Genomic DNA, 22202 nt, shown 5'->3' with positions numbered 1-22202 from the left:
TGGATTGTACTGACACACCCCACTGCCTTTCCATGAAGGACCATTTAGTTGTAAATGTGGATCTCATGGTAAACGGTGATTTTTGGAAAGATTCATGAGCCCATGCAGTAAATTAGAGAATCTTGTCAATTTCACCTGAGCATGCGATTTTGACCTCTGGACACAGAGATTCCTCCCTACTGAATCTTTTAGGCTGCGATGGACTGGCGAGCTGTCCAGGGTGTACCCTGCCTGTCGCCCAAAGCCAGCTGGGATAGGCTCCAGCTTCCCCGCGACCCTGAATTGGAATAAGCGGTTCAGAAAATGAATGAATGGATGAATGAATCTTTTAGGAGTATTTAACACAAGATCTTTTACTTACTTTCCCTAAATGGAGGAGTAAATGATGGAAACATTTTTTTTATATCGATCCACAGCTTTAACATGCAGTTTGTTGAAGACTGGTGAACCTCTGCCTCTCTGAAATGCTACTTTTACACCTTCCGGTTGTTTTTGATTCGTGCCAATTACTTTTTCAGCCCCTTGTTGCCCTTGTTCCAACTCGTTTTACATGCATTGCTACTGTGAAATTGAAAATAAGCTAAAATTTTTCATAAAATGTGTCATTGTCAACATATTTGCTGCTTATGTCCTACTGAGAATAAGATATAAGTTTATAAAGATTTGCAAATAGTTACACTCAGTTTTTATTACATTTTAAATAGTATCAAAATCATTTTAGAATTGTGGTTGTAGAAGCTTCTATTAAATATTATTATAAATTTGAGTGAGTCGGAGAAACCAGCTCTCTAAGGGTTTGCTAGACATCGCCACTGTGTAATTTCATAAGCGAAACTGGAATAAAGACAAAACAAACGAGAAGCCCTCAGAGAATGCAAGCATCCACAGAGCCATTCTGTTTGCCCCTTTTTTTTTTTGCCAGTAATTGTGGGAATTATCTTTTAGTTAGAAGCTCTAATGGCAAAAGATCCTTAAAGAACCTTAAAAAAATCTAAATACATAACCTCTGCCCTGATGGAAGTAAAAGTAATTTGATCAATGATTCTTATTTCACAACAGTGATTAAAAGTTGCCTTCTAGGATGGATTTTCATTCTCATCTACATGCCAGTTCCAGGGATCTTTAATCCCAAACAAAGTAAGAGCTTGCTTATTTGCTCCATTTATATCAATGCATGGGTTAAACATGGGATATAGAGGCTCTGTGTACTGCACACAAAATGAGTGAAGCAGTGTCATGGTGTCTGCATTGTAAAATGACAGCTCCCCCTTCTGGATATTTGCCAGTATTCCCAGCTTTCTTACTATCTTTGCAACTGACAGCTGCTTCTCCTGCGTGTCATGACATGCCAGATACCGTCCATCTCCATGGTAGATGCACCAAGAAGTGCTGTTCACACCCAGGCTGCAAGAACTCTGAGCTGGAATGTCTTTCTTATCAACTAAGCCAGTGGTCACACCTATCATCCAGAATGGTTTGTCCTGCACAATGACTTCCCAGTAATATTGGCCACTGGTAAAACTTTCCTTAGCCAGGACGCTGTACTGGGAATCATAAGGTTGTGGGCTTAGTCTTTCACTGGCAGGCTGGCGTCTCCAGTACACTTGTTTATTGTCTTTGGATATTTCCAGGTTTGGATGGGCTGTTTTTGTGTCTAAAGCAGGTGAAGTTAGATCTGCAAAAAAAAACAAACAAACAAACAAAAAAACATTATTAAACAACTATGGAGACGGTAGGCCTTCAATTTTGTTTGCAATATGTTGGATTCCTTACTAACATGACCACATTCGGGGAAAATGTTGGGACAGAGCGAGTGAGAGGTCATCTACCAGCCTCTCAACTGTTCTCAGTTTCTCAGGGTCACAAAGATCCCGGTTTACTGTCTGGACTGGTGGCAAATCCAAAGGATCACTGCAATGCAAAAACATACCTGAAGAAGGTTAACCAAGTGATTACATGGAGTAAAACTTTACTGTTACAGCAGAACAATTTATGTTTTTACACTCACCAAAGATTCTGTGCTGTGATTTGCTATTGAAAATGAACAGGTTGAAGGTTAATATTTGCATTGCAGTTGCACAAAAAATTCAGCATGCCTTTAAATCTGACAATACTTCAAACTGTTTGGATGTTTCCCTCTTTCATTGCCTGCATACTAATGTTGTTATTGTGGGTCTGCAGAGATAGAAAGCCAAATTTCAGCAGCTGCTTCCTCTCTTCCACTAAAGAGGCTGATACTTAGGGTCAGAAATCCCTTGTCTGGAGTCCAAATTTGTTTGTTGAAACAACACCATGAAATACATTCATTTAATTATTGCCTGCCTGTTGATCAGTGTGATACACTTTAAATAAAAGGGGATGTTGGGGTAGATAGATCCTACATATTAATTGAATAGGTAACCAAACATCTGTTACCAGGTATCCCAACATATACTCACCACAGCATCTGCACCAAACCATTTTTTGATGATTTATTAAATTAAAAAAGATTAATACTGCCAAATATATTCAGTAATGTGTTTTGTTTCAGAAAGTTAAGCATGGTTGACTTTATAACACTATATTGAACAACTGTAATATATATATATATATATATATATATATATATATATATATATATATATATATATATATGTGTATATATATATATATATATATATATATATATATATATATATATGTATGCTGTAATTACAGAGTTGTACAGTATGAGACACATAAAGCAGTTAAACCTTTTTATGAACATTTTCCAGTTGACCCTGAACTTAAACGACAAACTAATTATGCTATAACTGAACAAACGCATTGCAGGCTCTGTAACTTACCTGTAGGAACTGAAGGTTGTTTGTTTGTTGGAGAAGTGACTTGCTAGAAGCTCTGAATCTGTCTATCTCTTTGATTTGAGTTTCCACGATGCCCCTCTGGGCCTCCAGCCAGTCTGTCATGTATGTCTCCTCTGCATCTATAATTTGCTTCATTAGACGTTCATCGGCATCCAGCACCACGCGAATCCTGCTGTACTTGTCTGAGATTCTCTCTCTGAAATCTGCAGCAGATTTCTGGTAAAGAAATAAACTTTTAGTGACAACAAAACCCAAACGAACATAATTTGGAAAATGGCATCACAGTGATGATACCACAGTTTGTGTATACAAAGACTCCAAGTCCTTGATGGCATGCTCTGCTTCACATCTCCTCTGTAGCAGACGGTTGATGGTTGTCTCCAACATACTCTAAAGACATGTAAAGACAAGTAAAACATGCCGATAGAAAATTAACTCCAGAGTAAAGAGTAAAGGAGAAAATCCTGCAAGTAAACAAAACAGATAGACAGAAAGCAAAAAATGAATAATATTCACCTTGAAGTCTGCAGTAGCTTGGTGCAGTTGAGATGCCTTATGGTGCTTATGCATGCCAACCAGCACACACAAGCAGCACACAGGGACCCTTTCCTCCATACAGAAGAGCTTAAGCTCATCACGATGTTCCCTGCATTTCAGAGACAACAGATCCCTGGTCACCTCCACCACTGTGTGCTCCCTCAGAGCAGACCTCTGCTGGTGTAGTAGGGCATGAGCCTGGCACAGTGATGCATCACAGGTCAAACAAGTCTTTATAGCCACAGATGGCTTCTCTATGCAATGGTCACAGTAGACACTTAAAGATGATTTGGTTTCGCTTCTTGGAGTGGTTGTCTGTGTTTCTGCTTCTCCTAAATGTCTACTTCCAGTAAAGTCCATCACTTTTTTCTGCAGCTCGGCATTTATCTCCAGAGCGAGGCCAGAGGGGAGAAATATCTGACACTCTGGACAGAAGAAGGGGCCCTCCGGGGACACATCTGTTTCCCAGACAGCCTGGATGCATGTGAGGCAGAAGTCGTGTCCACATTGGAGCGTCACAGGTTCGGTGAAGAAATCCTGGCAGACGGGACACTTTAAAGTTTGCTCAAAAGGCTCCATAGCTCTGCTTGCACCTGTTATGGAAGGCGAGCGTGCAGTGGGCTCCTGGACTTCTTGCTCATTAATGTTTCACAGGCCTCTCTTGGCAAGTACATGCCCTCTCTGAGCACTAGAGTCAGATTACTACCAATGGGTTGTTACTGTATCAGCAGCTGAAGTCTCAGGAGACATACACATACAGCTGACTGTCTTTCCCAACAAGTTATAATAAATGAATCCATAATATAGAACCATTAAAAGTGTGTTTAAGAGTTTGAGCTGGACTTTGAAAACACAGTAATGTGAAGAAATAATCATTTGGACCACTTTGTGGCTTTCACCTGCATCTTGAGATCTCATTTTGTAAAAAGTTTGTTTAGAAATCTGCGTGACATCAATCTTGACTTATTTGGTCAAATTTAATTCTTTTTTTTTTTTTTTTTAAATATTTATTTATTTATTTTTATAACAATTAGCCTAAAATTGTTCTTGTAACACCAAATGCATTTGACTAAAATGAATAAGAGACCTCAGTAGGCTTTTAAACTATAGCAAATGTATACGTTGCTGCATTTACAAAACTTGAGGAAAAAAATATACATAACCAGCAGTTTTGATGGCACGTATTATAATAAAGTAAGATACAAAGCATTTTCAAACTATTAAGCAATGACAAATGAAATTCTTATAGCATTGTAATAAAATCTGATGGGTAACTAGGCTACGTCCCCCTTAACGAACACTATTTCTGCGTACGTAAAACGTCCTTACGTTACCACTCATCACGTCCATGTCTCCAGATATTCAACGTAGTTATTGTTTGTGAATAGCACGTTTCTTTACCTCGCAAACAACGTGGGCTGTGGATGTGGCAGTGAGACACAGACAGTCTGACTGTTTACGTGTCCCTCTCTTTGAAGTGCATACACAAGTGTCTCAGAGATAGATTTTCTAGATCTTCACATTGTCAGGTAAAGAGCGTTGTCATTCAAACTTTATTTAATCGTTTGTATTGTAAACAGCTGTTCGCAATAGTGGCTGTAGCTAGCTAACATTAGCTAGCTACAGCATATTTTAACAACAGTTGCATTTGTTAAGAAGAACTTGTTGTCTGACTTACCTACTTCCAAGCCAGTTTTATCGTATGTATTTCTATTTATTTGTGTGGAACACAGTCTTTTTACCTATAGTTTACAGTATTTTTGGGCTAGTTTTGTGCCAACAACATCTTATTGGGTCAGTGTGTCATTTTCAAATGTCAGTCATCGATAACATGGAAACGTTTGACCAAAAGATTTCACTGGGAGTAAAAGTGATCCATACTTAATAAAGTTGGTCAGAATTGTACTCTATTGGCATTAGCAGGTGAACACCCATACAGCAGGACTGTCGTGTATTAAAAGGGGCTTATTGAAGATGAGTTTATCCCACTGTTGCCGTAGCCTGACACTCATTTGTGTGTTTTTGTCCCCACTGTTCTCAGGTTTCACTGCCATGTTTGCCAGGCTGGCCATGTGCTCTCGCTTGCCATCCAAAATCCGGCAGTCAAATGTGTGTGCAGCCTCCATCAGAGCGTTTTCCCAGGCTAAATGTAAGTTACCACCTAACTCTTCCATAGTATCAGAGGAGAAAGCAAGTTCTCAAACTATTGAATGAGTAACATTACTTTTGGTTGTATGTCGATACTTATTAAAATGTGTAACTTTTATTCTTTGCAGTTTCCCTCCCAAGACCACATGGCAAATCTTTTGCCCACCGCAGTGAGTTAAAGCAGGCCAAACGTATTGTGGTGAAATTGGGGAGTGCTGTGGTTACACGTGGAGATGAGTGCGGTTTGGCGCTGGGACGGCTGGCCTCAATAGTAGAGCAGGTAATAAAGTTGACCAACACTTGATTACAAGCGTCCTCGGCTTTAACTTGAAAGGCTGAAAGCTATGGTCTGTGTGTACTGTCAGGTGGCCATGCTGCAGAATCAAGGCAGGGAGATGATGATTGTTACAAGTGGTGCTGTGGCGTTTGGGAAGCAGAGACTGAGACATGAGATATTGTTGTCTCAGAGTGTCAGGCAGGCCCTACACTCTGGACAAACCCAACTCAAAGACATGGTAAATCATATATTTTACCTCAGCTTCACTCTTTCTCTTGATATGTAAGCAATTGCTTCATTTCAAGCCAGGAGATGTTACAGTTAAATATATTATTCAGTCAGTTCCAGTTTTGGAGGCTCGAGCTTGTGCAGCTGCTGGACAGAGTGGTCTGATGGCACTGTACGAGGCTATGTTCACCCAATACAGCATCTGCACCGCACAAGTATGTATTGGACTTTCCTTAAAATAAAATAATAGGAAATTGGAGGGGGGAGGGGAACAATTTGCTCTTTTTTTTTTTTTTACATTTTGTTTATTGCCTAATCAGATTCTTGTCACCAACCTGGATTTTCATGATGAGCAGAAACGACGTAACCTGAACAGCACGCTGCATGAACTGCTGCGGATGAACATTGTTCCAATAATCAACACCAACGATGCAGTTGTTCCGCCCCCTGTGCCCAACAGTGATCTACAGGGGGTAAATGTGGGTACTGTGTGATGGGCATGCTGGGAATGCTAACAGAGGTGCAAAATTGTGATGGTGGATTGATAAACCCGGTGCATCAGTGAAACATGTATGTGTCTTTTCATTTCCGTTTCCATTATTACTGACATCATTTAACCTTAAAACACATTAGTATCACATGTTTTCACCCTGTTCATTGTGTGGTGGTTTCTTTTCTGTCTCTCAGGCTGGATGAAAGGTGACACGTGTTGTTTCAGAGACTTGTGTTATTTGGCAGCGTATTTAACAGTATGTTGTTCTGGCATTTAACTTACTGTGACATGTTTTTATTTCAGGTAATAAGCATCAAGGATAATGACAGCTTGGCTGCACGGTTGGCTGTTGAAATGAAAGCTGACCTTCTTATTGCCCTGTCTGATGTTCAAGGTACAGAAATTTCAAATCTAATTTGATGCCTCTTACTTTAATTTGCATTTAAATATTTAATGTGTAAACTTGTATCTCCACTACTTATCCAAAGGTAATTGCTTGTTTTTTTTAAAAACAAACACCCAAAAAAATAAACTAATATGTACCTCACAGGATTATACGACAGTCCTCCAGGAACAGATGATGCCAAGCTCATCGATATATTCTATCCTGGGGACCAGCAGTCCATCACATATGGGACCAAGTCCAGAGTTGGCATTGGCGGCATGGAAGCTAAGGTTGGCACAGTCGACAGTAAATATGGCAGTGTTAGACAGTTATGACAAAGTTACACGAAACTCAATCAGGCTGTTTTAATCAGGTGAAAGCAGCCCTTTGGGCACTGCAGGGTGGGACCTCCGTCATCATTGCCAACGGCACAGATCCTAAAGTAACAGGCCACGTCATCACAGACATTGTGGAAGGGAAAAAAGTTGGCACCTTTTTCTCTGAAGTGAAACCTGCAGGTATAGAGAGAAATCACACAAAAAAAACAACCTCATGCAATTTTGCATCCATTCTGTTATATTTCATGTGCGTAATATTAACACTGTCAGGTCCAACTGTGGAGCAGCAGACAGAGATGGCCCGGCATGCAGGCAGGACTCTGGCTTCGCTGCTCCCTGAGCAGGTGAGGGGGAAAAAAAATCTTTACAAGTTGTAAAGGATAAAGTGTTATCCTTGTTTTTAGTGATGCATAATTAGTAGCTTTGATTACTCTTGATTATAGTGTGTTTCAATGACTTAATGGTAATTGTTTTTTTTCTCAGAGAGGAGAGATCATCTGTTGTTTGGCTGAGATGCTTACAGAGAAGAAAGATGAGATACTCAACGCCAACAGGAAAGACATGGAGTTTGCAGCAGGTACAGAGGGAGATAGAGAGCTTAATTTAATCCACAGCTATATGCAAATCCCTTTTTACTCCATTTAGAGACTAAAGAAAATAGGCTGGGTTCCAGAGGTTTTCAGATGCTTGTATAGTTGGCAGGAGTTGTTTCTCATTTCTACTGTTTTGCTGAAAACAAAACCATTATTTCCACCATGAACCAGCAGAGTTTTGCGGTGTTAGTTATTTATGATTTTGTTTCATCCCAGGTCGTTTGTCCCAGCCTCTGATCAATCGCTTGAGTCTGTCAACTGCTAAGCTGAATAGCCTTGCCATTGGCCTGCGTCAGCTTGCCGTTTCCTCCAGGGATAGCGTTGGTCGAGTGCTCAGGAGGACCAGAGTGGCGAACAATCTAGAGCTGGAGCAGATCACAGTCCCCATTGGTGTCCTGCTGGTTATTTTTGAGTCACGTCCTGATTGCCTCCCACAGGTCAGACCATACGTTAACAGAGCGGAAAAATAACTTGCAGCAAAAAGGGTGCACAACCTAATCTTAATTTTAATGTTATGAAGTCTTCTAAAAATCTTACAAAAGCTTAAACAGACATATAAAAGTGTTTTTTAGTTCAGTTTCTTCTGGTTTGGTTTTAATTGGTGGTGATTTAAAAATTTTCATAATTTTTTATTTGATTCATTTAATAATTAATCACAAAAATTCAGTGATGATTTAAAACTAGTGTTCTGCAAACTTTATAACAAAACTTTATAATAAAACTTCATCTATATGAACAGAAGTGCAACAAGTTTTGATGTAAAAGCACATTTAGCTTTCTCTTTACATAAAAGTTAAAACATTTTCTATTAATTTCAATTTAAATATAGTAATACAATTAAAAATATATGACCAGGATGAAAAGCTAATAAGTCAGTAGGATGAATATCAAAACTGTGTGAAGCTGCTTCCTTCTAAAGAAGTGACAAAATGAAATTCAGCCATCAGGTCTCTTTCTCTGCTGGAACAGAGAAAAAGCAAAATGACAATCTCAATCTTCTATGATGTTAAGAAGAAAGCGATGGTTAAGAGAATAAAAAATAAAGACCCCAAACTTGTATAAATATCCAGTTAATCTAAAATTTTCTCTTAAAATTCTCACTGTGGACCGACAAGCAGGTTGTCACATCTGATCAGTAAGATGGCGATGATGTCATTTGTCTGTTCAAAACACATCAAACAGCTTCTTAAAACTTAAAACAGTATTTCTGTGAAACAAGCTCAGTAAGTCGGGACTGAGTTTTCATTGTGTGCTTGTGGACTGACAGCCATTCAGGTGATACTGCAGCAGTTAACCTGCAGGTGACCCCAGCGGCTGAGATGCAAAAGGACAGTCATCCTCTGCTGCTGATAAGAGAGACTGCCAGAAAAAGTGGCTAAATTAGTCGTCAGTTACTTAATAAAATGAATAAATAAAAACAGAGTCGCTAGGTCTGAATGTTCAGTAAGTATAGTGATGGAGTCAGTAAGTTGGCAACTCTGCAAGTTTCCAACAATTTCTTTACTTGCAGAGGTGCACATGTAGCCAATAAAAAGGTGCAGCCATTTCACATGCACAAAACTTGCACATGGTTTTTTTTCTACTTAGGAGTAATAAAGCATTAAAGTCGTTTTAAATATTGGATTGCAGGTGTCGGCGCTAGCAATCGCCAGTGGAAATGCTTTGTTGCTGAAGGGTGGTAAAGAAGCATTCAACACCAATAAAATCCTGCATCAGCTCACTCAGGAAGCACTTTCAATCCATGGAGTTGCAGATGCCATTCAGCTGGTGAGACTGAAAACCATTGATTTAACAAACTTGGATCCAAATTCCTTGTAATTATTATAGTATTTCTATTTGTCATATGTTTAAAATTGACTTTGTTGTGCAGGTGAGCACACGTGAGGAAGTTGAGGATCTGTGCAGACTGGACAAGATGATAGACTTAATCATTCCAAGAGGTTCATCCCAGCTGGTTAGAGACATCCAAAGGGCAGCTAAGGGCATTCCCGTGTTGGGCCACAGTGAAGGCGTCTGCCATGTCTATATAGACAGCGAAGCCAGCATAGACAAAGCTATTGAAGTTGGTAAGTGTAAACTGCATGAAGCTGTGAAGGCTTTTCTGTGAAAGTGATCAATGAGTTACACAATTGGATAAAAATCTTGTTTTATTTTTGTCCATGTGATGTTAAAAAAGAAGAAGCTGTGGTTATTCCTGTCTTGGGGTTACCCAGAGCTGCTTAATGATTATTAAAAACTCTGTTTCTAGTCAGAGATTCCAAATGTGACTACCCTGCTGCCTGCAATGCCATGGAGACCCTCCTCATTCACAGAGACTTGCTACGTACTCCTCTGTTTGACCAGATCATTGACATGCTGAGAACAGAGCAAGTAAGAAATCCAAAAAAGTTTATTTAGGCCACAAATAAAATTATATGAACCTTTTTTGTTCATTTTTTTTTCATGTTTTTTTTTAATTTTTTTTATTTATTTAAGGTAAAGATTCATGCAGGCCCCCGGTTTGCATCCTATTTAACTTTCAGCCCATCTGAGGTGAAGTCTCTTCGCACAGAATATGGTGACCTAGAATGCTGCATTGAGGTGGTCGACAGCATGCATGATGCTGTGGACCACATCCACAAATACGGCAGCTCCCACACAGATGTCATAGTAACAGAGAACGAGGATACAGCTGAGCAGTTTTTGCAGCAGGTGGACAGCGCCTGTGTTTTCTGGAACTCCAGTTCTCGCTTCGCTGATGGCTACCGCTTCGGTCTCGGTATGAACACTTCATCTGCACACGTTCTTTTACAAATCTAAGTAAACCGTGGTCTAACTTGTACAATTTCCTGTGCAGGAGCTGAGGTTGGCATCAGCACAGCAAGGATACATGCCAGGGGTCCGGTGGGTTTGGAGGGACTTCTTACTACTAAATGGGTTCTTCGAGGGGAGGGTCACACTGTAGCTGACTTCTCAGAACAAGGCAGCATGAAATATCTTCATGAAAACATCCCTGTGCCTCAGGGAAATTTTAATTAGGTACCCAAGATGGAGCACTGTCTCAAAGAGCCAACAGAACAGATGTCTATCCAGAGTTTATTAAAGTAACATTTCTACTTGCTAGCTGCTGCTTTATAACCTGTGTAATGTTGCCACAAAAACTTACATGCAGAATGGATGCTACTTTCAAAGGACAGCTAAATTTGTTCTTTTGTGAACCTGTCTTTAAACCTGTCAATCTGGTTTTTAGATCCATGCAAATCTCTCCTAAGAAAGTGAGTGGTTCTAAGAAAAGCTGATCAGTGGAAATGAATTGTGTTAAAGCTTAAAAATGCGATAATGTTGACATCGATGAAGCTCTTTCCCCTGCAGACTTTTTATAAAAAGCAGAAAACGTAATCACTTACCCCACTGTGATTTTTCTAATTTATTTTTTTACATGCAGACTCTCCCTTGGTCTTTTATTTTTCTGCAAGTGTTTGTGCGGGATCTTGGTTCAGGTTTATCTTGCTGTCCTTCTTTGCACAGATAATTTAATAAATATGGTGTACAGTTCTTAAGTCATGGGTTTGTGCGTCATTATCACTTGCCTGAGCACGGTCTGATTTTAGTAATTGCTCCATTTAGTAAAGGTACTCCACTCTTAAATGTTAATGCTGACTATTATTTCAGTCAAACTATTTATAAAGCATTAATCTCACTAAGTGCATCAAAGGGCTTTACATCACAAAAACTAATTATGAAGACTCTTATGTGACACATACTTGATCATATTCTTTCTCAGATACACATCATCACACTAGAGTGTATGTATACCCCCCCCACCCCTTTTTGTACAAAGATAAGGTGTAACTTATCGTTTCCCCGTCTTTAACTGAAACATCAACATAAAATCAACCAGCAATAAACATCTGAAGAAAAAGAAATGGCTTGCCTTAGTTATGCTCTGAATTTTATTATTGTACAGACTGTTTGTAAAGGGAGTGTAGAATCTATTTTTCCTCTCCAAGAACTGGATAAATAAATAAAAATAAAAATCAGAAATTCGCCTCAGTTGCGACGATCCAGAGATTAAGGAACATTTCCCTTTTGAGAAGCTTTCAAAACTCCTACATCCCCTCAACGCAACAGTGCTGACGTACTGACTGTGGGCGGAGTTCATAATCAGCAGTACATCCCAGGTGACCAGATCATTACTGCTGTCAGTGGACAGTAAAGATGGCAGGCAATCAAAATTACACGATTGTAGAGTATTTTGGTGGAGATGATGGTTACCGTTGTGGCTATTGTAAAAATGAAAAGGGCAACTTCTCTCAGGGTAAGTTTCGGATGAAGTTGCTGAGAATATATGAAGTGTGACTGAAGTAGCTTGTGCTAACAAACTAGCTCCGTCTACTTGGTGGTATAGCAGTCGAATAGGATTAAAATGTTGATGTTTTTTCCCCCCTCTCCTGTCATTTACTGTATCTATACATCTACAATCGGTCCATTCACTTCAGAAAAAGTGGTCATACTAATAAGCTTTACCTTTTATATAACAGTGTTCATAATGACAACCTAGCCAAGTTTATTAGCTGTTAGCATGTTGTAGCCTTCATGTCATCTGTGAAAAATTCTTCTTGCACAGAACAAAATCGTTTCATTAAGTTTAAGGCTCAGCGTTAACTTGCTATTATATGTAATAATAATGCACTTATGAGTTTTGTCACTGCCAAAGAATTTGCAGGCTATCTAAAATCTTTGCTAGCATCTTGGCTAGCTAATGAGTAGTATCGTCAGACTCAGGACAGGACAGGGAAAGGAAGTTTGTTGACCCCAGAAGGATAAAAACATTAGCTTCATTTGGTCTGTGGGAGGTCTTCACATGATTCATGAGCAGCCAAATAAACACAGGGTGTGAGTTTTGTTTAATTATTTGTATTATATCTGGGTCTCGAGTTATTAAAGCTGCAAAACATGAACTTTTCTCTAGTATGAATCTCTCCTGGTATATTAGCACTAACGTTTAAAATGCTTCATGAAAAAGAGGTGGGGAATTCTAAATAACTATTTGGTTATTCTCTTGCACTGGGTGCAATTTTGTTTATAGAGATAATTCATTAAAGGGTATTATTAGCCTGTGAACATTTTCTTTCATGTGGGCAGGATAAGACCCACAGGTGACCCTGAAAACTAGGTTTATAGACACACTATCAAAACAAGTAAACAGTGTTGCGAAGCTGCATTTTAAAAAAAGAAGGCATGGTTATTAAGGGATTTTCTTATTGAACAGAATGGTGCCACTGCCATGAGCTGAGGTGAATCAAGTTGACTATAATAAGGATTTAGGTAGTTCCTAATGCAGTCAATGAGGAACTGGACTAGGAGCCTGCAGATGAGAGCTGATGTCTAATCTCATGTAATCTGGTCATGTTACATCATGTAGACGTAACACACCCCGGGTCTTGAGAAGTCACAAGACATTACTACACTTGTAGTTTGTATGAGACTGTTTTATCGGTGAGATGAAGGCATGCTAGATTTGTAAAACATAAAATAAATAAAAATGTAATTGTGTTATCAGGACTAGGGTTCAGTTTCAGTTTTATTTGTTTTAGGTTGTAACAACAATCAGTTGGCAGTAATGCTACTTTTCATCGGAAGACAATAATCAGTCTGTACTGTATGTTACAAAGCAATGTATTTTGCAGTTTCCAAAGCAGGGTTTGTTTTCCTCGGTATGATTGGCCCTGTGATGTTATCAGTGGTGCTCTGCATTGTGCGACTCCACAATGCAGAGCACAACATCTGCTCTCTCCTGTTTCATTGTGTCCATCACGCCTCAGTGGAGGCTGAAAAATGGATAAGGTAATCGTGTTGGGCCATTATAATCACAGCTGTTGCACTTATGTCCATTTCATGTCGCATGTCTTTGTGTGGTGTGCTAACATTAGCATTTTAGATCTCTGACGTCCCACCTGGCTAGTTTTCAGGGTTTTTCTAAACATAGCCTTAAAAGACAGGGCTGCTTGTGTTTAAGTTGAATTGAAGAGTACCACTCCTCTTTGCACCCCCTCTTTGCATCTCTAAAAAATCTCTAGCACTAGTGATTAAAATTAGAAAAAAAAAAGAAAGAAGAAAAATAATAAATGCACCCTGTGTTTGAAGCTGACTAAAAGGCAGTGGACATTCTCAAACTGTACTGAAGAAAAAGATCTGGTTAGGAAGCTAGAAGTGGAAAACTTTGGTCCCTAATGAAAGTGTCACATTTTACAAATCCATCAGTCTAATAGCACCTTTCCTGCAGTGAAGTGTGCTGCTGTTTGTTGAATGTTTGTCATCAGCAGGGACTGGGAATTAGTTATGAGAAAACGACGGTTGGTGCTAAAGTCCAGTTCTTGAGGAAAAAACAGTTTTACCCCTCCAGAGAACTGAGACTGGGACTGACATTTACTTTTAAGAATGCCGATTATTTGCCGCAGACTGGTAAAGGTGCCTTTCACAGAATTAACCTATTGGAACCCATGGTGACATATATGATGCATACAGTTTCTGAGACATTTTACATCACTCTATGGTAAAAGTTTGCTCAAAATCCTGTAGAATACCATGTGATTTTTGTCTTGTAATGAACACAAGAAAAAGCAGAGGATTACACTATAAAAGATTTGACATATCATAGAGTAATAAATGATAAATATCCCTAAAAAAAATTAAGGTACTTCTTAATTTACATTTTTATTAAACAGATGAATAGAGACCTCATATTTAAAAAAAAAAAAAAAAAAAGAGACTTACTTACCACTTACCACTTTTTTCATGGGTTTTGTCTTATTGGGTTAAGAGTAGAAATGTAAATACCGTTGTGTGTCCCAGTCAAAGCCCATAAACTCAGTCTGAGCGAGTTTGTGGTATGATCCAAGTATTTCTGCTTACCATAAAAACCAAAATATTTGCACCTTCAAACATGCAGGGTGGTTTTGCTCATCATATGATGGATCCAAATTTATTTAAGTTTCAGGTTTTTATTCCAAAAAAATTAAGGGAAAATGGCAGATAAGCTAAATTGTATTTGTTGTAAGAAGTAAAAGGTTTTCAGACAATTATTTTAGATGTTAGTAACGTCTAATATACAATCATTACAAACAAGCAACATAAAAAGCGAAAATTGTTCTAAGCCCCTTGATCGGTGGTCTGAGAATAAAAATATCCATTCCTCACACAGCGGCTTTATTAAAGAAAGCAGCCGCCATGCTGTCGTTTCTTTTGGCCAGTCATCTGACATTTAGTACATAAGTGTTGTGTTGCTTTTTGGGTCACGCTTAGTTGTCTCTGTCTCTTTGGGCTCCAGCTAATCACTATTTCCTGTGACATGGAACACTATACTCACTGGTAAACTCGGTGTGTGTTGTGTGAACTGTCAGTTCTCTGTGTTGTTTCAGATGGAAACCGATAGTCGCCTGCCTTGCTATAGACACTGACAGTTTGGTGTGTGTTTGTTGAATGGAAATTTAGGACTGGAGAGGTGCTCAGATTTAAAGTTCTGGGAAGACAGATCTGCTCTGGCTACAAATAATAGATTTCTGTGTTTCCGTTGGGGCCTTAAAGCACTGTGGGAACGACCCTTCAGGGATACTGTGATTTAGAACATATCTTTGGCCCCAGCTGCAGAGTCTCAAGCAGCTTCCTAACAAACTGCAACTTACTCATACATATGCTTCCTATTTATTCCTCATTCAGGTCAGTTGTGAAAAGAGCCCAGCTACTTCAGAGCCGCTTTCTGCCATTTCCTCGTGTCACTTCTTCTCCATTTTGACATGAAATGGTATCGCCATGGTTTCTGTGTTCAGTCAAACTATTACACAAACACCTTTAGACCTCAGTTGTCCTGAAGAAAGAAAAAAATAAAATTTCTTTATGCTTTGCTACTCAAATCTACATACTTTTGAGTAACTATCAGTATATAAAGTGATCATTTTAGCATGTTAAGGAAATAATTTCTTTTGCTTTTGACAGGGATGTGGTCTCACACCATGACGGTGCAAGACTACCAAGATCTAATTGACCGGGGATGGAGAAGGTGAGTTATCTGTCTGGTCATCTTAAATATTTTTTTGTTTTTGTATATTATGTTCCAAGTTCATCACTGCTTGTTTAGTTTATATTGTTTTCTATCTTTTATCATTCCACTTTGTGCAAATTTAGTTTGTTTTGTGACTTTATCTGTTGTGTCAAATGACACTTTGTCATTTTATCTTTTAAAGATTTGATTTTTTACTTGGTGATGAATTTATACCAGTTTATTTAATGCGCCTGTCTCTTTCGCTTTCTGTTTGGTATGCTGACTCAGCAATCAATACATGTTTCCTCCTCTCTGTGCTTATTGTTTTAACTTCATACACTAGATAAGGGTAATTTACAATAAAAAAAGTTTCTTTTTTCTGTTTCAGAAGTGGAAAATATGTTTATAAGCCCATAATGAAGAAGACTTGCTGTCCACAGTATACCATCAGGTAATGGTTTTTACCAGTTACAATGTTGCACAGTGCTTTATGCTCCAAATCAGGCTGACCCATGCCACTTAGATAGAAATGACATAATAACACAATAAATGTGTAATAGCTTTGAAGACAAACAGAATCAATTTAACAGGCTGTTTTTTTCACTCATATTTTCTCTGAAGATGCCATGCGCTGAAATTCCAGCCTTCCAAATCCCACAAGAAAATCCTGAAGAAAATGAGCAAATTCATTTCCAAAGGGGAACTGCCGAAAGGACTGGAAGATGGTGAGAGTATGTTTATATTGGCATAAAGAAATAGTATTTATGGATAAAAAAGAGTTTATCTATAAGCAATAATTTATTTTGTATTGTGTGTTGACGTACGGTCATAGTTAGCCACTGATTCCATGGCTCTGTGGTATCTCATGCTACTGGTTTTATCACGATGTGTAGGGGAGCCAATGGACTCAGTGTGTGAAGAGGCTGCTCCACGGGAACCCAGTAAAGTCTGTCAGTCGGAAGTGACGCGTGCTCCTATCACAGATGTTCAACAGGAAGTAGCAGAGTGTCCCACGATCACAGAAGTACCCAAAGTGGTTGCGGATGCAAAACCTACAGGCTCCCAATCATCAACAAAGGACCCAGTATCTGTTCCAGATGGGAGAACAGCAACTTCGGCTCCCAAGCCAGGTATCTGATTCCCCTTTAAGTGTTTTGCAGCCTTAATAAACAAGCTGCAGTCCCAGTTCTCTGCTCATTTAATAGTAATACAGTTACAGTAAGTCATTATCTTTTAAAATATGATTTCCTTTTTTCTTATTAGAGCAGCTTAATTAGCAGCTTTAAAAAAAAAAAAAAAAACGTCACAGAGAATGTGAAACATCAGTTGAGCTGCAGCAGGTAACTAGTTTGTAGTACAATCTATATTATCAGGTACTTTAATCAGCGCTTGGTAATGAGGGATTTTGAGCTTCTTGAGATGGGCTGGAGGCTGTTCCTGCTGCTTTCATACACACACATCCTGGACAGGTGGCCAGTCTATCATTGGTTAAACACGCGAGAGACTGACAACCTCTTACATTCACACTCGGGAGGTCCTTGGGAAGGAGTATGGATTAGAAACGCCAAATACAGCACTTTGCAGGTTTATTTTATGTGTTTTGCTTGCTTTGTTTTTTGTCCCCGCTGCACTCTGTGTATGTGACAGTAAACCAGCTGAATCCCACAGTGATGTTTGTTTGGGACAGTATGATGTCAGACTGGGTAATGAAATGGTAACAGCGTGATAATTCAGCATGATATTGTTTTATAGAGGAACTGAATCATTATTGTTCAATTCAGATTATAAACATTTTCCCTCGGTAATGACTGATATCTTCAGGTTTAAAAGCTTTAAGAAATCATCCTACATTTGGTCTGTGCATTGAAAGTTCTCACTGTTTGTGTTGCACTGTGCACACAGTGTTATACCAGATGGTGTCGCTGTTCACCTTATAACAGCGTCTGCTGGCTAACTGCTGTCGTGCTCTGGCTTGGCCTTATCATCCATGAGCTCCTCCTTACTGTCTAGTACAGGATATCCTTGCTGCTAACTTACTGTAATGGATTAATAACACTCCTATTGAAGAAATAATAAACTCCCACTACAGGAAGCAGCACTTCTTACACATGCTTGTGTTTCAGGATTCATTCTTGTTTTTGTTGCAAACTTCTGATATCCATTAGGTAAAAGGTCAGGGCATATGTTTGGGAAGAAAGCCTCTGCCATGGCAGAAATTGATCCAGATGCAGACACAAACCAAGTTCCAGCAGAGCCGGTGTCCCTCTCCAGTCCTGCCTGTGTCAGGAACACACTAGTGTTACTCACAGTGTTAGAAATGACAAGCCTTTCCAGCTAAGTGGAAGCAGGAGGATTTACTGTGTTCACCCCCCTCCACCCCCATTCACCTCCAACAGAAAACACCTGGACGAATACTTCCTCTACTTTTATGACGGCAGGCTTTATAACTTCAGGGTGGTTTCAGTTCTAACCTGAGAAAAAGTGACTTTCCATCCGTTTTTATATAGTCTCAGAGGAACAAGTTGATACAAAAATATGTCAAGAAAGGTGGAAAATCGTTCACCGTATGGTTTCCCAGCATTTATTGCCCGTTAACTTGTCAGTGTTTTTAATGGTTGCTCACAATATCCTCTTTTAACAGTAAATAAACCAGGATTTTCTTTTTTTTTAATGTTAATTGCGTGTAAGATAAATAAAAGGTTTCCTTATGGTTTATACTGAGTAAATTGTGTGAAAGTCTTCTGAAAAAAGGAGGGCAAAGGTCAAAGATTTTTATGAAGTGTTAACTGCGGCAGCACCAGCATCTCTCTTCAACAGGAACTGATCTGTCAGGCTTTATCTTCAGCACAGCTGTATACACCGTCCTTCACAGTACCTGTATGTGTTTGTGAGACTAAGAGGGAACGTTACGTTAGCAGTGAGTGTAATTAGAGAGATGAGAGGCACATGTACATGGGAGTAACCATGGGAGTACGTAAACCCTCTCCTTCTGGTCTGTGTGTCTCAGAATTGTTATTAACCCTGCAATAAAAATAGCAAGTCATGATTTTAAGGTGAAGCATTCTCTGAAATAAGCCTGCACCTGTACTCTGTTGGTCTCGGTTCGTTATTTGCAGGAGGTTGCCTGCCTTGGAGGAGAACATATAAGACAGTAAGGTATGTTAAAGTTGAAGGTAATCCTTGGCTGGAATCACAGTTTCCGTCTCCGTGTGTTGACAGGAGGCATCTTCCTTGTGACATCATCAGAGGGGAAAGTTTGTGAGTAAGCTGATTGTGGCAGCTGGCAGTAGTGCAAGCAGGAAACGGCTCTAGTTTCCTTATTGCTCCAAACAGGATGTGGGCGTGTAAACTGTTGACATGGTGTGCCCGGAGAGCCGTAGGGCCTGGCAAGAGCCCAAGAGGTTGTGGAGGAGGAGGAGGGGGTTGCTGAGGAACAGAGACAGACAGAAGGGGGCGGAGAGACGTGATTGCTATGGAGATGGTTGATGCAGGTCTTTGCGAACAAGGACAGTTAAATTTCGAAGTGCATAAATGATTACATGAAATAAAAACGATTGAAGTGAGAAAAGAGAGTTTGCTGTCAAAACTTGGGGTGCGTTCACATCAGAAAACTCTGCAAGACTCTGTCCAATTGGGGACTCGGTCCAGAGACTCCCGTCCAGAGCCAGGGTTAGGGTTGTGTTAACTGGGAAAGATTGTGCACTGAACCGACATTGCACTTTGTTTTGCAGTCCACCTTCTGTATTTGGTCCACTTGAAACAGACCAAGGCCTGCTTTGGAGGCAGGACCGAGTCCGCTTCTTTTATCCAAGTCAGAATTCATCACAAATTTCCCCAAACGAAGTGGACTTTCTGAGCAAATGGACTCAGATTTGAATAAAAAAAGCTGATGTAAATGTGCCCGTAAGCGACAAATTGGCACATGTTTTTAGTGGGGTGGGATCATTTCTACCAGAAACATGTCATGATGTCACAGTGAGCTACATGTGACAAGTTGCCCCCTTTTCAACGTGATATTTAAGTTTTGGTCAAAAGACTTATTAAGTGCAAAAATCTTCTATAGCTGCCTTCTCACCGCTCCTCTGTCTCCCTTTCTGCTTGGAGGGATGGGAGCTGACCCTAGCCGGCCGCCATGCAGGAAGGCTAAAGACTTGAGGAAGGAGCGACGTCTTCAGAAAGAACATACGAGACAACAAGGCGATGGGGTCTCGCCTACAAATCCCACACCCACCCACAACAACCAGCCCAAAGCTCTGGAGGATTTCATCTGTGAGTCTTTGCCAGACAGTCCCACTCATCACCTTGAGGTGAGCCGAAATGAGGAGTAGATCCTTTCTTTTCCCTGTTCCTGCGAGTTGAAATGAACTTATTGTAAAGTTTCTGTGTTTCATTAAGAAGCAGGGCTGATGGTTGAGCTTTTAGTCAGCATAATAAGTACCGAGTTAATGGAGAGCCCTCTTCCTCAACCTCAGTGACTTCACCATGTGTTTATGTGTGTGGAGAGAATAGCTGGCCAAAACAGAGTGGAAAAACCACCTCTTCCGAGTTTGAATTCACCCAAATGACAGGCACAGCACACAGACTGGCTTCCATTACCTTTATGATGACACTAAAACCACAGCACCCAGCTCAGCCTGGATGAGAGGACATGGAAATGCGCTTTTGGCTCAGAGCAGAATGATGCAGAAAGATCCTTGGCAAAAGCCTAGAGCTGAGGTTGGTAGAGTCATGTCTTTTTTTGGTCTTGAAACTCAGTTTGCAGTGCTTAAACAATGTCTCCTGTCTCTGGACCCCCGGGACATGATCATTTCCCAGTCAGATATCCTCCGATGGATTTATTTGTTTGCCTGCATCTGTTATTTAATAAGCAAGCATGCTTGTTTATCCTTTGTAAACTAAGGTTAAATGGTGTGCAACTGCATTAAGTGAAAAAGTGTGTAGATGACCCTTTGAGCTGTTGTTTAAATAAGCCTACGATTCTCCATGGATCTGTGTTTTAAGAACAATTTGGATTATGAGCTTTCAGCTTCTGGTTTTGACACCAGTACCAGCAGATAGTGCTGTTTACATCAGAGCAATTAAAGCAGCATGTTGCGGTTTTATCATAAACACATTTGTTGAAGATGTTACTGGATGTGATGGGTGCTCTGCAGAGTGCACGTAACACTTCAGAAAAGAAATGGAAAGTTAGTGATAAAACATTCCCAGTGCTTCTGTAAATCTTCTTTGTTTACATTTCTCTTTCTCCTTTTCGTTATAGAATCTGAGAAAGTGACCTTGAAGGGGTCAATTACCACTTAAAAAACAGGCTGACGGGAAGGGAGGTGTAGATGTGTTTAATTCAGTTATAGTTCAATTTTCCACCACCGGGGGTCAGTATGACAGCATGTCACAGGGTAGCGTGGACTGCTTGCTTTACAAAACAAAGTTGTTGAATCTCTCTTTTTCTTTACCTCATATTTTCATTCTGTTTTTGTTCTAAGTCTACGATTGTACACAAAGTTTTGAAGACTCATCCATCATTAAGTATCAGACTGGATGGGAACTGACATTAATGTTTTGGAAATGATATGTCCTCGTGGTCTGCTGTATACTCCAATGTAGCTTTGAAAAAGATTTAAGCACATCAGAACTCTGTTTCTAAAATCAAAATTCACAAGACTGAACTTGAACATTTTCCTTTTATTAAAAAGACCCAAAGTCTCTGTTTGTCTACAGGATCTAGATGCCAAATGTTCATATGAGAGACACAGTCTTCATTCCAAGTCAAACAAACCTCAAGTTCAGTTCTCTATCCTGTTCTTCCAGGGGATTCATATGGCACAGCCTCTGCGGCCAAGAAAAGCTTCCAAACGAAGAGCTGCTTAATTGAAGAAGGACCGCAGGATGAGAAAGTTGAATTCTTTAGTTTGTGTGACATTAACAACACCCAGCCAGTTATTCCTAACACAGCTCAGACTGAGGGTGGAATGTTGTACATGGAGCATAAAAAACTGGATTTAGTCTTTGGTTTATTGATCGTTATTTTGAAGTCTTGAGCTCAAGTTGTTGCTCTTTGTAACCGAGCCTGAAATGAGTGAACAAAGTCTCAGACTGAAAGCCGGCAAGGCTGTGCACTCCCATGGGGAAGGAGTTTGACAGTCATTCTGCAGCTTTGCCTAAAAGCTTACATGTAGCATTTATTTTGGTGGCTCTGCGCCTGCAGTGTAAGGTAAATACCACATGGCTTGTTAAGTAAAAGTAATGCACCGCATAGGTTGCTTCCCAACCGTGGAGTCCTCTGGTCAAGTGATGTTAAAATGGAACTTCTTGGCCGTCATGGAAACTGCAATGTCAGTTT

At 39.8% G+C, this 22202-nt stretch overlaps 3 protein-coding genes across 5 annotated transcripts in view; 2 read left to right on the top strand and 1 right to left on the bottom strand.

The window, feature by feature from the left end:
• Positions 1-1076: 1076 nt before the first annotated feature.
• LOC306762300 (E3 ubiquitin/ISG15 ligase TRIM25) lies at positions 1077-3959 on the bottom strand (the record flags this gene model as incomplete). Its single annotated transcript, XM_079248743.1, has 6 exons — positions 1077-1675; positions 1778-1911; positions 2009-2031; positions 2826-3059; positions 3138-3233; positions 3360-3959. The coding sequence occupies 6 exons, from the start codon at positions 3957-3959 to the stop codon at positions 1077-1079; spliced, it is 1686 nt and encodes a 561-aa protein (XP_079104869.1).
• Positions 3960-4770: 811 nt separating this feature from the next.
• LOC306762166 (delta-1-pyrroline-5-carboxylate synthase-like) lies at positions 4771-11303 on the top strand. Its single transcript, XM_079248578.1, has 17 exons — positions 4771-4909; positions 5422-5529; positions 5657-5808; positions 5894-6043; positions 6144-6248; positions 6354-6512; positions 6830-6920; positions 7077-7201; positions 7285-7429; positions 7520-7593; positions 7733-7826; positions 8059-8279; positions 9472-9609; positions 9713-9908; positions 10091-10212; positions 10318-10600; positions 10679-11303. The coding sequence occupies exons 2-17, from the start codon at positions 5433-5435 to the stop codon at positions 10858-10860; spliced, it is 2334 nt and encodes a 777-aa protein (XP_079104704.1). The 5' UTR covers positions 4771-4909; positions 5422-5432; the 3' UTR covers positions 10861-11303.
• Positions 11304-12013: 710 nt separating this feature from the next.
• The window catches only part of ate1 (arginyltransferase 1), a 51918-nt gene continuing 41729 nt past the window's right edge, over positions 12014-22202 (top strand). For all 3 annotated transcript variants that reach the window (XM_079249352.1, XM_079249351.1, XM_079249350.1), the window contains exons 1-6: positions 12014-12139; positions 15817-15880; positions 16251-16313; positions 16484-16587; positions 16756-16992; positions 19967-20169. In XM_079249352.1, the coding sequence (XP_079105478.1) occupies positions 12040-12139; positions 15817-15880; positions 16251-16313; positions 16484-16587; positions 16756-16992; positions 19967-20169 (771 nt within the window). In that variant the 5' untranslated portion in view covers positions 12014-12039. The remainder of the gene's footprint in view (positions 12140-15816; positions 15881-16250; positions 16314-16483; positions 16588-16755; positions 16993-19966; positions 20170-22202) is intronic.

This window comes from Telmatherina bonti (genome assembly GCF_933228915.1).
Source record: "Telmatherina bonti genome assembly, chromosome: 11".
Lineage (NCBI taxonomy): Eukaryota > Metazoa > Chordata > Actinopteri > Atheriniformes > Telmatherinidae > Telmatherina > Telmatherina bonti.
This window is presented reverse-complemented; position numbering and strand designations above follow the sequence as displayed.